Consider the following 12,070-nt stretch of genomic DNA (forward strand, 5'->3'; position numbering starts at 1 on the left):
CTATATAAGCACAAGGTAACTATCTGAGCAAATCAAAAAGAATGAGAAAAGGTCGAGAAATAAATACTTTCCATGATTTTTGACGCTTTTAAAGCATGGATTTCACATTTAAAAGTTGGAACTTAATATCAGTGATCACATTTACAAAATGAAACCATGTGGATCTGAAATGTCTTACTGTAACTTTTTGTTCATGTCCTTCCTGGCCAAAAGCAATTTAAAGTGCTGATTAATCAGTATGTAAAAGTAGTGCCAAAATCCTGTGAGCCATAGTGCAGGCTTGAAGGTCCACTGTAGCATTTTGCTGCAGCTGGTGAGATTTTCCAAAAGCTCTCTGAAGTCAAATGGACTCTTATAGATTGACATTTCTGTGTTTGAAAAGGTTAAGACAATAAATACATGACATCAGACATATTTAAACTTCATAACCTGCAAGTGATGACTTCTGGAGGCTTTACATTCCTGATGATGAGATGATAGTATGTATCATCAAAAGTTCAAACTAACAGGTCATAATGTGCAACTAATGCAGCATCAGTGGCTTTATTATGCCTGTCACATTTTCCAGAAAAATATGTTAAAGCAGTTGCAGGAGGAAAAGACCATTTCAGCGAACTGATGAAAGAATTGTTCCACCGTGCTTATAAGGAGCCTTTTTCAGCTGTTCTTTTACGTTTTCAGAGTAATCTACTATTCTCTGTACTGTGTTGACATTTAGCACCTGTGATGATTCTCAGCTGTCTGACTGTTCCACTTAATCTCACATCTGTGTATCTGAGAATCAATTAAGCAGCTCTCAGACAAATGTTTCAATGTGTTTTCCAAAATTATTATTTTTTCTTCTTCTATTCATTTTAATTCTGTATTGTTTCATCATTAGCATGAACATAAGATGTTAAAATGAACAGTATATGGTGGTTACTATCTCTAAATCTGTTCAGCCTTCTTAGAGCCGGTGGAAGCTCCAGAGAGACCTCCAAAGCCCCTGCCCAGAAGAATCAACTCAGAGCGTCGGCACAGCCCTGTCCCTCCCGTCCCTGCTCCACCTTGTAGTGGGGCAACAGGAGGAGAAACCAACCCTCAAATCAGCAGCGAGATCGAGCACCTCATGAGTCAGGGCTACTCGTACCAGGACATCCAGAAAGCACTGATGATTGCACAGAACAATATTGAAATGGCCAAGAATATCCTACGCGAGTTTGTCTCCATTCCCTCCACTGCGCATGTTCTTACATAGCACACTCCTTGTGCCTCTCTCTCTTGTTTGCTCTCTCGCCCTAGCTTGGCCCAGCCTGGTTTGGGTATGTGTTGGCACAGCCCAGCCCAAAGCCCATTGCCTGCAGTGCTCGTTCGGTGCTGGCTAATGCCCACTGTGGATTTTTATCTGGCTTACAGCACCTCTGGGAGGCTGTGCCCTGCACTCCATGCGCTTTCAACAGTGTCTGGCCTTCTTCAAACTGCTACAGCAGGCCTCTTCTTTTACAAAGACGTCTCCGCAGGACTGACGGGGCGTGCGGAACAATGATGGGACGCCACAGGACTTGTGTAGGAATCCTTGGAAGACAGACTCTAATCTTTCATGTTGAAGCCTCTTGCGGAAATTGTAACCAACACCTCACAAATAAAACTAAAAAAATGTATGTCTATAAAAAATTTAATATATGAGTAAATATATATTAAATGTGTGTAATATATACAGTACGTGCATATACAGTATGTAAAAATGACTTCAGCTTTGAGGGTCGCTCTTGGTTTAGCGTTGTGGGGTAGACAGGAGCACGGTGTAATGAGTGGTTTTTCCCTCTAAGGCAGACAGAGGGATGTGAGAGAACATGAGGAAGAGGAGTCAGGATGGCCTTCCTCATATTGAGCAGCAGCTAAGATGTGCTTTTTCATGATGAATCCAGTCTGTTTTGGCCTTTTGATTAACAACATCGGTTTGGTACGTTGTTTTTTTTTGGGGGGGGGGGGGGGGGGGAACTATTTGTTTTTGTTGTGTTGTATTTTACAAAGTAGCATAACGATGGTTACAGGTCTGAAATTGATGTCTGGCAGAATGTGTGTTTGTGTGTGTGTGCTTTGTGACAAAGTGTGTGTATGTGTGCCAGACCTACTCCTCATGACCTACTCTTAATAAGCCCATGTTCCTGAAACACATGAATGTGGTTTTACAGTCAGAATACTCGGACCCCTGCTCTGTAAACGTACTACTGCTCTCTGCGTTTGTGTCAGGGCAGAGTGCAGCTGTAGAGCCTGGCAGTGAGATTAATAGAGGACGTGCTAATGTTGACGACCCTGCAGTACCAGACAGGCTAGTGTGTGGTGGCTGAAATGTTTTCATTCTGTCTTTGTCTAACTTCAATTGGCTGGCTGGTTTCGATTTCTGTCCCCAGCTTAGACCGGTGTTTAGAAACAGAAAAAGTCATTGATTTACTTTGTTAATATATTATTGTTGTATGATCATAAATATTGTTATTATAATTAATTCAGAAGTGCTTCACTGCTGCTACTATTGCTAACAATTACGCCTTAAATGTACATTTGTGAATATTGTGTTAAGCTCCACCCTGTTTCTTTAAAGTGACAGTATCGTGTGTGTTTTTCTTCAGTCTGTAATGTAGCATACTTGAAAGTACAGCAGCTCGTGAGCCTGCAGCCCTCTCACCAGGTCCACTATTCAGTGTTTTAAATCTTTTTCTACGTATACACTCTGACACTCACAGAGTTGAGTGTATAGCATCATCTGAAAAAAACAAACCTAAATGCTTTTGGTGTGGTAAACCATTTTCTAACCGGTCCAGGCTCTTTCATATCAATTTCCCTCTCTCTGCAGGATCCCCCTCTACTTGAAAGGGAGCGACTGATGGGGCTTTATTCTTTAAGTAGGCTCATGGGTTTACAGGCCCACTCCCGGCTCTACATTAAAATCAGTATTTGGGCCAACTGTAAAGACGTACTCAGGAATAACTTTATCCAAACAAAAGAGGTGTTCAGCCTGGTTGTCACAAACCACGGGAGACACCAGCATACCTGAGATGACATGTAGCCAAAAGAATCCACTTTATGAAGTCACACAAGTAGCCTATAACTTTTTTCTCTCATAACTTGCACATTTTTTTGTATTATTTCTAGTGTTGGCAGGACTGGAGACAGCAGCCTAATTTCCAGGTACTATGAATGAAAAATAAAAAAAATTAATGCATGGAGCTTTTAGGTACATTGATGTGAAACTCTCCCAGTATATGAAGTAGAATGTTTAATGGGAGAGAGTAAATCAGGGCTTATCTGCCAAAGCTTTCGCTGACAAAGTCTGTCTGTTAAATGAAAGCTATACCTGCGCTGTCTGGCCATCCTCTTTTTTTTTTCTGTTCCTAGTTGCCTTGAGAAGCTCTTGAATGATGTGTATTTGACAGGGAGGTCCCTAATCCTCAATACTGTGCTAATGTTTTGTTGACGTTTCAAGAGAGCTTGTCGAGTAATTATTTACCTTTTTATCTTGTTTTTGCACAGTATACCAGTTTGTGCTATGATACTGTCACTCTAAAGAAAGCTAAGTGTACAAAGTCAGTGATATGAATAGAAAAAAAGACTTATTTTAATTTTGCATTCCTGTACACATATTTTTCTCCAAAGGTTTTGTTTACTTCTGTGAATAATTCTGTGAGCAGTGCCATATGTTTAGAGATCGTCCCCATGTTTAGAGTCTGGCCTTGATTTTGAAGAGTTTGTAGGTATTGATCTCTGATGGCCAGATTGTGCAGTATTGCTTGAATTAATCTGTCCTCTCTGCCTTGTCAGCCGTATCAGACCTCATCTGTGAGCGCCAGTTCTGACCTCACAGATGCTGGATGTGTACCAGCCTCCGTTACCCTCAGTCCCTGTGTCTGGGTACTTCAATTTTTTGCCAGAAGAGGGAGCTGCTGATTCATGTAGCTGTTTCGCTTCTCATCAGTAATTGGCATTCATTAACTTTTTGATGGTTTTTAAAGCTCATATCAATTCGAAAGTATGCACAGTGCTGTTAATAAAATGATAAGCAGAAAGTCTCACATGTCTGTTTTTTTTTTCAGAATATATGATCTGATGGTTTGGTTACAGAGATAAAATGATTTTTAAGAATTTAAACTTGCAAATTGATTGAAGAGATAAAAAATGTTTCTCACTTGAATAACGAAAGAACAATAGAGTTTTGACAGCAGGAGTTTAACAATGAATTGTTCAGTTGTGTTGTTTTACTTTTTTTCTAACAGCAGACAGTTTGACGTTGTCAAAGAAGTAGAGTATAGTATTATGGCCTATTCTTTTCAGGTTAAATGGTGTCAGAACTAATCTCTTCTCACTGGACTTACTGTCCTGCATCTCATTTCTCTGACATGATGTCTACTCATTCCTCGGTCGAAACTGGGAGAAGTTTCGGACACACAGTTTTAATGACTGTTTCAAAGCTCTTAGAGGAGAGAGATCTGAGGAGCGATGAGTGAGGATACTTGCACACCTCTTATCGTATTTCACTCTGATTGGACGCTGCAACAGATCAGACTTCATTGAAACTTACAAACATCAGTTTAATAAGTGAGAAAATACAGAACCTGAAGAAGACCCTCAATGGACACTTCAGAAGACTAAACACCTATCAGTTTCTTAAAAGTCGACGTGATGAGCCGGGATTAAAACAAGTGTTTGACATGAGTATAAACAAAGAAATATGACATAAATTCCATGAAATCAATGTGATAGAGTTGGCCTATCACTTCAGAGTTTTATATGGGTTCTATTCTGATTCCCCATCAAATGAAATGTCTCTTCATTTTAGGTCTTAAAATAGAAAATATCGCTAACAACTTCATTATCATAACAGAAATATTTTCCTTCCATGTTCAGTTTCAGTTCAGTATTTGCCCTTTTTAATTGTATAGGACTAGTTTTCAGTATTCCTGATACAGATAAACCCCACCACAGCGTTTCTCCGGGGCTATGCCCCGCTGTCTATCGTGCAAAAACACGACTTTTTAACATGTACAAAAAAACCACACAACTTTGATAAATGAGGTCTGATTGAGTGGTTGCTCTGTTGAGTGGTGGTCTGTTTACCGGTACTACTGTTGCTGGGCCTGAGTACGGGACTTCAGACCGCCAGGATTTTGAACATGTCAGGCCTGGGGCAGGGGGTTCTCATGGGTATGTTTGTTTGATGACAGGGAATTATGTTTAACTGCGAAGAGATGAGCAGCGAGTTCAACCTGAAGAGGGAGAGGGGAGGGACGCAGAGGGATGTGTTGATGCTGGAACTCATTAGCCCTAGAGCTAGCACTAGCTCCCAGGCATCCCGGGGCTGCAGACACGGAACCCACACTTGAGGTGTCTTGTCCCTGATGTCAAAATCCCAGTCGGACTCGCTTTATTCTCTGTGTTTCTGTAATATTGATGTTATTCTGTGTCTTTTAACGATACTTTCTAAACATATTGAGCATGTGTAGTTCTTTGAAGGTTTCATACCATTTGACCCACAGGGGGCGCTGTGGCAACAATAATAGAACTTCCTTAACATGAACCTATATAGTATAAAAACAGGGCCTCTCAAAAAGGTTGTACAAACTGACAGACTAACACCTATAGGTGGTGATCAAGGACTTAAAAAAATGTTAGCTGCAGCTTGGAGGTGGCGCAGTGTTCTATGTTACCAAATTGTGCGATCAATTTAACATTTTATACGAAACAAATGATCTGAAATCTTTTATGAAATAAAAACCTTTAAATCATGGAACAAATACCTGATTTAAAAAATCCTTTATTTTTTAATAAAAGGTTGCTCATTGTCAAACTAAGACACATTTTGTCATTTAACAGTCAATCTTTATTTGGTATACTTTCAAAAATCTACAGTGAATTTGTCAGGAAATTGGCTTGAATTTCATCAGTGGCATTTCTTTTACATTTACAAGGCATGAAAGGCATTTAAAAGATAAAAAAAAAAAACTGAAACCAATAAACAGTGGTTGATCTTAAAACAGCAGAAAAACAAAGACTATCAGAGGGTACGTTTGGATGATACCTGAACATGTTGATTGTCTATTAACTTAATTTGCATACATGGAGTCTCATGGCGTCCTCCCCCTGAACAATACTTTATTCACATTTGTTTCCCATGTGAGGGTGAGTCTGAGTTTCTCTGGGATCCAAATGTTTATTTCAAGTTAAAACCAGAAGTAACTAAACAGAAATGCAGTTGGTCTACTGAGGAGGTACATTTCATGCTGCAAACAATTTCTATCAGGGACCAATACTTTGTTCTACCCTTGTCCTTCCTCTTTTAAAAATAATAAAATAAACAAACCTAGGCTACACAAACTTATCTGAATAATGTCACAACAATTCAACAGCTTCACATTAAAGAAGCACAAACTCACAAAGAAGAACACAAAGAAATCAGTGCACATAAGATTAAATAAAAACTTAACTAGCAATACAAAATTGTTGGGTTTGCTGATATTTCCAAAAGGCTTTCATTGAATTATTAAGGCAACTGTAACTTTTTCACCTGGCTGTTTGAAATGTCACTCAAACACATACAGAACAGCAGAGAAGAAGAGACACAACAAAGTTGAAACAAAAAATAAAGGTAACAAAACCCATGTCAAATATTGAACAAATTGTTAAGCTACACATTTCAATTAAAAACTACACAAACTGGGGAGACTACAGAAGTTAGTGTTAGCTTAAAATTTGAATAATGTGACTAAATGACCTGCATGTTTGTTTTCAGAGCTAAAAGTTCACACTTTGGTGAGGTTGTAACTGGATGTAGGGGGAGGCATCACACCATCCCTTAAAGACAGAGTCAGTAGCTTTTTCCTAAAACATTGACTAATACAAAAGTCATTTTGATCAGAGATCACGTATGGGCCTCCATGGTGGTGACTGTGTCTGCAGAGACCCTGTCCTCTGCTAGTTGTTTCTGGGCGGGGAGCTGGAAATATGATCACAGGAGGAGGGGCCTAGTTTGAATGTTGTGTTAACAACTGCAATGAAAAATGCTACTGACTCCACCTTCACAAGTTCAGTGTACAGACTTAGGCAAAACGGGAAACAAAAAGAACAAAAACAAGTTAAAGAAAAGTCCCCTAAAAATAAAAGACATCTTTCATATAAACCACTAAAACAAAATAAAACACTGTCTGGTCATTTCTTTTTGGTTGTTTTTTTCAGGTGTTATTTTAAATAAAGAAATATATACATAGATTATAATATGTACACTTGATAAAGAGCTATGTCAGGCTGCTCTTCAGTGATCTCTGTGTCTGAGGTGAAGTGTAGTTGGATATAAAAACAGTCCCTGGTCATGTTGTGTTCTATTGTTCTACAGACAATCAGCAGTATACAAGGCTCACGTGAGGGAGAATCCCAGAGGACAGTCGAAAGGTTTGAACGTCGAATGGCAGAGTTCTGTCATGAAGTGCTCAGATCATCTGCCATGAAAGCTAAGGTTGCACTCAGGCAGAAATGTGACGTGACAAGCTGTAAGCTATGACTGCAGCTTGGAATAATTAGATTCTTAGTTGTCCATTATGACAGGCAGAGCATTTCCATGATGTAACTCTGGGATGAGGAACTGTGGTAAAAGCGTGAAGGCAGCAGCGGGTCTGTGTCAACTCATCATTTCTGCACGTCCAGGTATGCACCACCCTTTACTCCAGAGGGCAAATACAGACAATAAAAAAAACAAGGAAAGACAATTGTGTTCAAATAAGTTAATTATGTAATGAGACAATCAAAAAAGCATCATATTTCAGTTGAACATTCATCTACCTGCTCATTGGGAGACTGCTTTTCTCCGTTGACCCCGAGCAACACAGCTTCCTCAGTGTTATCACTCTTCATCTCCACCACAATGTTATCTTTGTTCGACTTGTCCTTGGTGCTGCAAGACAAGTACAAATAAGAATGCTTGAAACAAAACTATTAGCACAGTTGTCATATTTACACATTCAACAGTTATGGGGTAACAGTATAATTTCACTAAAGTCTTTCTATAAGCTTATGGTCTCTACAATCTCCTGAGGGAAAACATCTTTGTTAGTTTGCAATGTTCTTCAGGTTTACACCAAAGATGCATTCTGAAGAGCCTTGATTCATCACTGCGAGCAGCATCTTTCACATGTATTGTCCATTGTTAAAAGGTAACATTGATTATAGTGGCTTTAACCTTTAGACTTGTTATGCCTTCAATGTTGGTTGTAGTAATGTTAAACTTTGTCATTCTAAAATTGCAAGCTATTTGAATGTTTCGATTTTTGCAGTATGTATTTTTAATCTAACTTCATACCTGGTTAAAGGCAAATAACAAGTCTGATAACGCCCAAGCAGACTTTCCTGAGCATACGGCACATACATTTTGTCTGCCATCAGGTCCTACATCTTCTCTGACAGAGCACCTAACGTTAACAGGAGTTCTACAATTCTACATTTCTACAATTCACTTGTCAGATGCTTTTATCAAAAGCGACGTACATCAGAGAGTAAGTACAGGCGACGACTCTACCAACTGAGCTACAGCCGCAGTACTGACAGGCGTTCCAATGCTCAATGGCTCACTGACTATAAGCACCTTTAGCACTACATTCTGTGAGGGAAACGTTATGTATTTGTCTCAAAAATGTACTTCTCAATCAAATACGTTTATGTTTTTATATTATTGTTTTATGTTTATTTGCATGATTTGCTTCCCACATCAAATAAATTATTATAAATATATTTTTAATTAAGTTAATGCCAGTTCCAAATAAGTAGAATGTTAATGTATGTACACAATATTGTGAGATGGTTTTTTGTTTCTCCTTCCAGTTTTGCTTTGTCTGATTTTTATAATTATGCTGTTGATGAAATCAAGTTAAGTTTATTTAGTTACTAGGAAAAAGTAACGTTTAAAAACAGTGTTTACACTGGATAAGGATGAGAGCTATGCACTCTTCTTCTTTGGGCCTCAAAGTTTGAAGAAACTTCACATCTTTACATATTAACTCCCAGCATCAAATTGCTCTCATTGTACTTACAGGTCCTGCTTGCCAGACCTTCCACAGATTTTGCCCTTTTTGTAGAGGAAGTAGAGCACACTGCCAAGGATGGCCAGCAGTAGGATGCAGATTATGATGACTGCAATGATAACACCACTGCCCTCTGGTGGAAGAGAGCACAAGTACAACCAAACAGTTACTCGCTGAATCTGGATGAAGAGTTTGATGGAGTCGAATATGGGATGGCATCAAGCAGGCTGTGCAGCATTCACGGTGTGCAGGTAGAGTACAGAACGTCTTACAGCGTGTGTAAAGAGAGAGCAGCACTAGCATAACCGTGGTGACCTACACCTGGCAACCTATAGACAGAAAGTCAATCATGAGGGAAGGAGGAAAGGTGTGCTCATAGTACAGCATGACAACATGCAGAGACAGATGTGAAGATGAACAACTCAATGATGCTTTGACGTTTTGTTCATCAGGAAGGGGGGGTGGGGTGGGTGGGGGGGGGGTGGGGGGGGTGGCCGATGGATGCAGGGAGGTGCTGTGGAGCAGAAGTGGAGGAAAGGAGACATGAAGGAGAGTCCTCAGCGGTGTAACATACAAACCTTTCCTTATTTTCTTTGGTGGGATTGCTGTTTCAGCTTTGACTAAGAAAAACCACATGAGCAAGGTTATAACGATATATTAAATCAATCTTATCAGCCAGCCAACACAAATACACACACACGCACACACACACGCACACTCACACACACACACTCACACAAATACACACACACACACACACACACACACACTCACACACACACACTCACTCACACACTCACTCAGATCAGCGGCAGTGACCCAAAGCAAGTCACAACTAATGTTTAATTTGAACAGAACATATCAATGATTAAAAGCTTAACGTGAAGCTAAGCAGGTCAACTGTGGTCAGTATCCCAACAGTCACCTCCCAGAGCTGCCCGGGTTAATCTCATTTAAACAGTGTTCTGCCAGACACAACCAGGGACAGTTTTCCTGAGGGGCTGGAAACTTCCTGGCATGACGTACAAGAGAGAGTCGAGGCTAAAGAGGAGAGAAAACACAAGGCTGTGGCTGTAATGGAAGTCAGGAGACTCCTTGTAATTTTAAAACATCAGCTGCTTTCTAGTCACTGCGATGCATGTGTGTGTTTGTGCACTCTGTGTGTATCTATCATGCCATCATGCTAACAGGGATGCATGACTCATAATAACAAGAAACAACAAGTTAATTTTCTGGGAAATCAACCCTGCTGTGGTTTCCCTTTCAACACATTTGAAAAAGAGGAAAGCGAAGTTTAATCAATTGATACCATGTTAAAACACAATTAGCATAGCAGTGCCAACAATTTAAGGACACCGTGCAGCAATTACTGACCTCAATGAAAACATCCATTTGCAATTCTAATTCTAAAGATCCTAAAAGTCTAAAGAAACCGTTGAGATTTCGGCTGCCGTCAGGTGCTTTGTACTGTAGTGTTCCTTTCTCACTCTAATTGTTTGTGCCTGACTCACAAAGAAAATACGAACATACAGATTAAAAGCTTTACTGAAAACTGAAGACACACACGTTAAAGTCCTTTTAGTGGATACCTTATGATAAAATCATTTTAAGATTTTTTTTTTTTTTTGTCATTTTTTTCACTCAAGTGATGCTGGGTGGGCATTGACTGTGAACTTACCTGTGGCTGAGGAAATAGTAGTGGCAGTGGTAGTGGCAGTGGCAGTGGTAGTGGTAGTAGTAGTAGTAGTAGTAATGGTTGTAGTTGTAGTGACTGGTGGTGGGGTTGTGTTAACAGCTAAAAAAAAAAAAGGTAGAGGCACACACAAACCGGAAGACGTTTCCTGTTAACACACTGCTCGGAGGAGGAGAGCACATTGAACAGCCGCAAGCAGCGTCCCCGTCCAGAAATGACAAAAACAACACTGATTGACGTGTCCAGAATAACAGGCTACATGTTACCGCACATAACAGAGCTGGAGGCCTTCAGACAGAGTAAAAATAAACAACAAAGTCATTCAGACTACAAAGGGAGAGACAAAGGGGAAGCTGGGGACAACATATAGAGACATACACGCACAAGAACAAAGGGCAGACACAGGAAACCCAAGCAGCAGGAGGGACTCACGGGTTTTAATGTTGAAGGTCAAGGCGTCTGTGCCGTGGTCGTTGGAGGCGTTGCAAGAAGCGGTGATGTCAGAGGTGACCTGGATACTGACCCTGCTCTGAAGTCCATCCTCAGTCATCATCTCTGAAGCCATCTCAAGGTCCTGCAACAAAACATGTGTTACGAAATGACCAATCACAACATTATTTTGTTTTGATCTGAAACGTAATACGTTACATAGGACCTTGCCTCTCTCTTTACACATTTGAATGAAATGTTTTTGGTTTCAGGATCAATGACACAATGAAATCTACCAACAACACATCTAAAAAAAAAAAAAAAACTGCGTTCCCTCCGTTGTACCTGTCCATCCGAGGTGCTCCAGATAATTTTGGGAGCCGGGAAACCTCGGACCCTGCAGCTCAGGTCTACTGTTGTGTCATAACTCTCAATCTCTGTGTTGTCAGGCTTCAAGATCTCTGGTGGTCCTGCAGAGAGATGAACAATTAATACAAACCTTGAACCGTCATGCTGCTCACTGCTACCACACATCTTTAATTTGAAATAAAGAATTAAACTGAAACGAGAGAAAAAAGTTTGGAAAATAAACACAAGAAAGTATAGGTAAAATAAACAACGATGGGTTGATTACTGGCAGAAAGTGATCAAAAAATGATTACATTATTGATTCTACAATAACTGCGATCAGGCTGACCTTTGACGTTTACGAGAATCGACCCTCTGGTTTCCATCTCTTCAATTTCAGGAACAGTCACCACACACACGTACATCCCTGCTTTGTCAAACGTAGCGTCTTTCACAGTCAAAGTGTGACCCTTAAAAACGACCTCTCCGTCCTACACACCAGGACAAAAAAATGCACAATTAACAAAACACACGCTGACACACACGCTAGGATATGAAT

At 40.1% G+C, this 12,070-nt stretch overlaps 2 protein-coding genes across 6 annotated transcripts in view; one reads left to right on the forward strand and one right to left on the reverse strand.

The window, feature by feature from the left end:
* Positions 1 to 4,046, forward strand: part of cbl (Cbl proto-oncogene, E3 ubiquitin protein ligase) — a 35,578-nt gene extending 31,532 nt beyond the window's left edge. Inside the window, exon 16 of the mRNA XM_061046623.1 lies at positions 942 to 4,046. Within this exon, the coding sequence (XP_060902606.1) occupies positions 942 to 1,237 (296 nt within the window). The 3' untranslated portion in view covers positions 1,238 to 4,046. The remainder of the gene's footprint in view (positions 1 to 941) is intronic.
* Positions 4,047 to 5,775: 1,729 nt separating this feature from the next.
* The window catches only part of mcamb (melanoma cell adhesion molecule b), a 34,890-nt gene continuing 28,595 nt past the window's right edge, over positions 5,776 to 12,070 (reverse strand). The window contains exons 10-17 of one of the 5 annotated variants that reach the window (XM_061046625.1): positions 11,861 to 12,002; positions 11,509 to 11,633; positions 11,167 to 11,308; positions 10,720 to 10,836; positions 9,620 to 9,661; positions 9,051 to 9,174; positions 7,807 to 7,918; positions 5,776 to 7,683 (exon numbers count right to left, since the gene is read on the reverse strand). In XM_061046625.1, the coding sequence (XP_060902608.1) occupies positions 7,654 to 7,683; positions 7,807 to 7,918; positions 9,051 to 9,174; positions 9,620 to 9,661; positions 10,720 to 10,836; positions 11,167 to 11,308; positions 11,509 to 11,633; positions 11,861 to 12,002 (834 nt within the window). In that variant the 3' untranslated portion in view covers positions 5,776 to 7,653. Of the gene's footprint in view, positions 7,689 to 7,806; positions 7,919 to 9,050; positions 9,175 to 9,619; positions 9,662 to 10,719; positions 10,837 to 11,166; positions 11,309 to 11,508; positions 11,634 to 11,860; positions 12,003 to 12,070 lie in introns of all 5 variants that reach the window. The other 4 variants (XM_061046626.1, XM_061046628.1, XM_061046627.1 and 1 more) reach the window with 4 other exon arrangements.

Source organism: Labrus mixtus, chromosome 9 (genome assembly GCF_963584025.1).
Source record: "Labrus mixtus chromosome 9, fLabMix1.1, whole genome shotgun sequence".
Classification (NCBI taxonomy): Eukaryota; Metazoa; Chordata; class Actinopteri; order Labriformes; family Labridae; genus Labrus; species Labrus mixtus.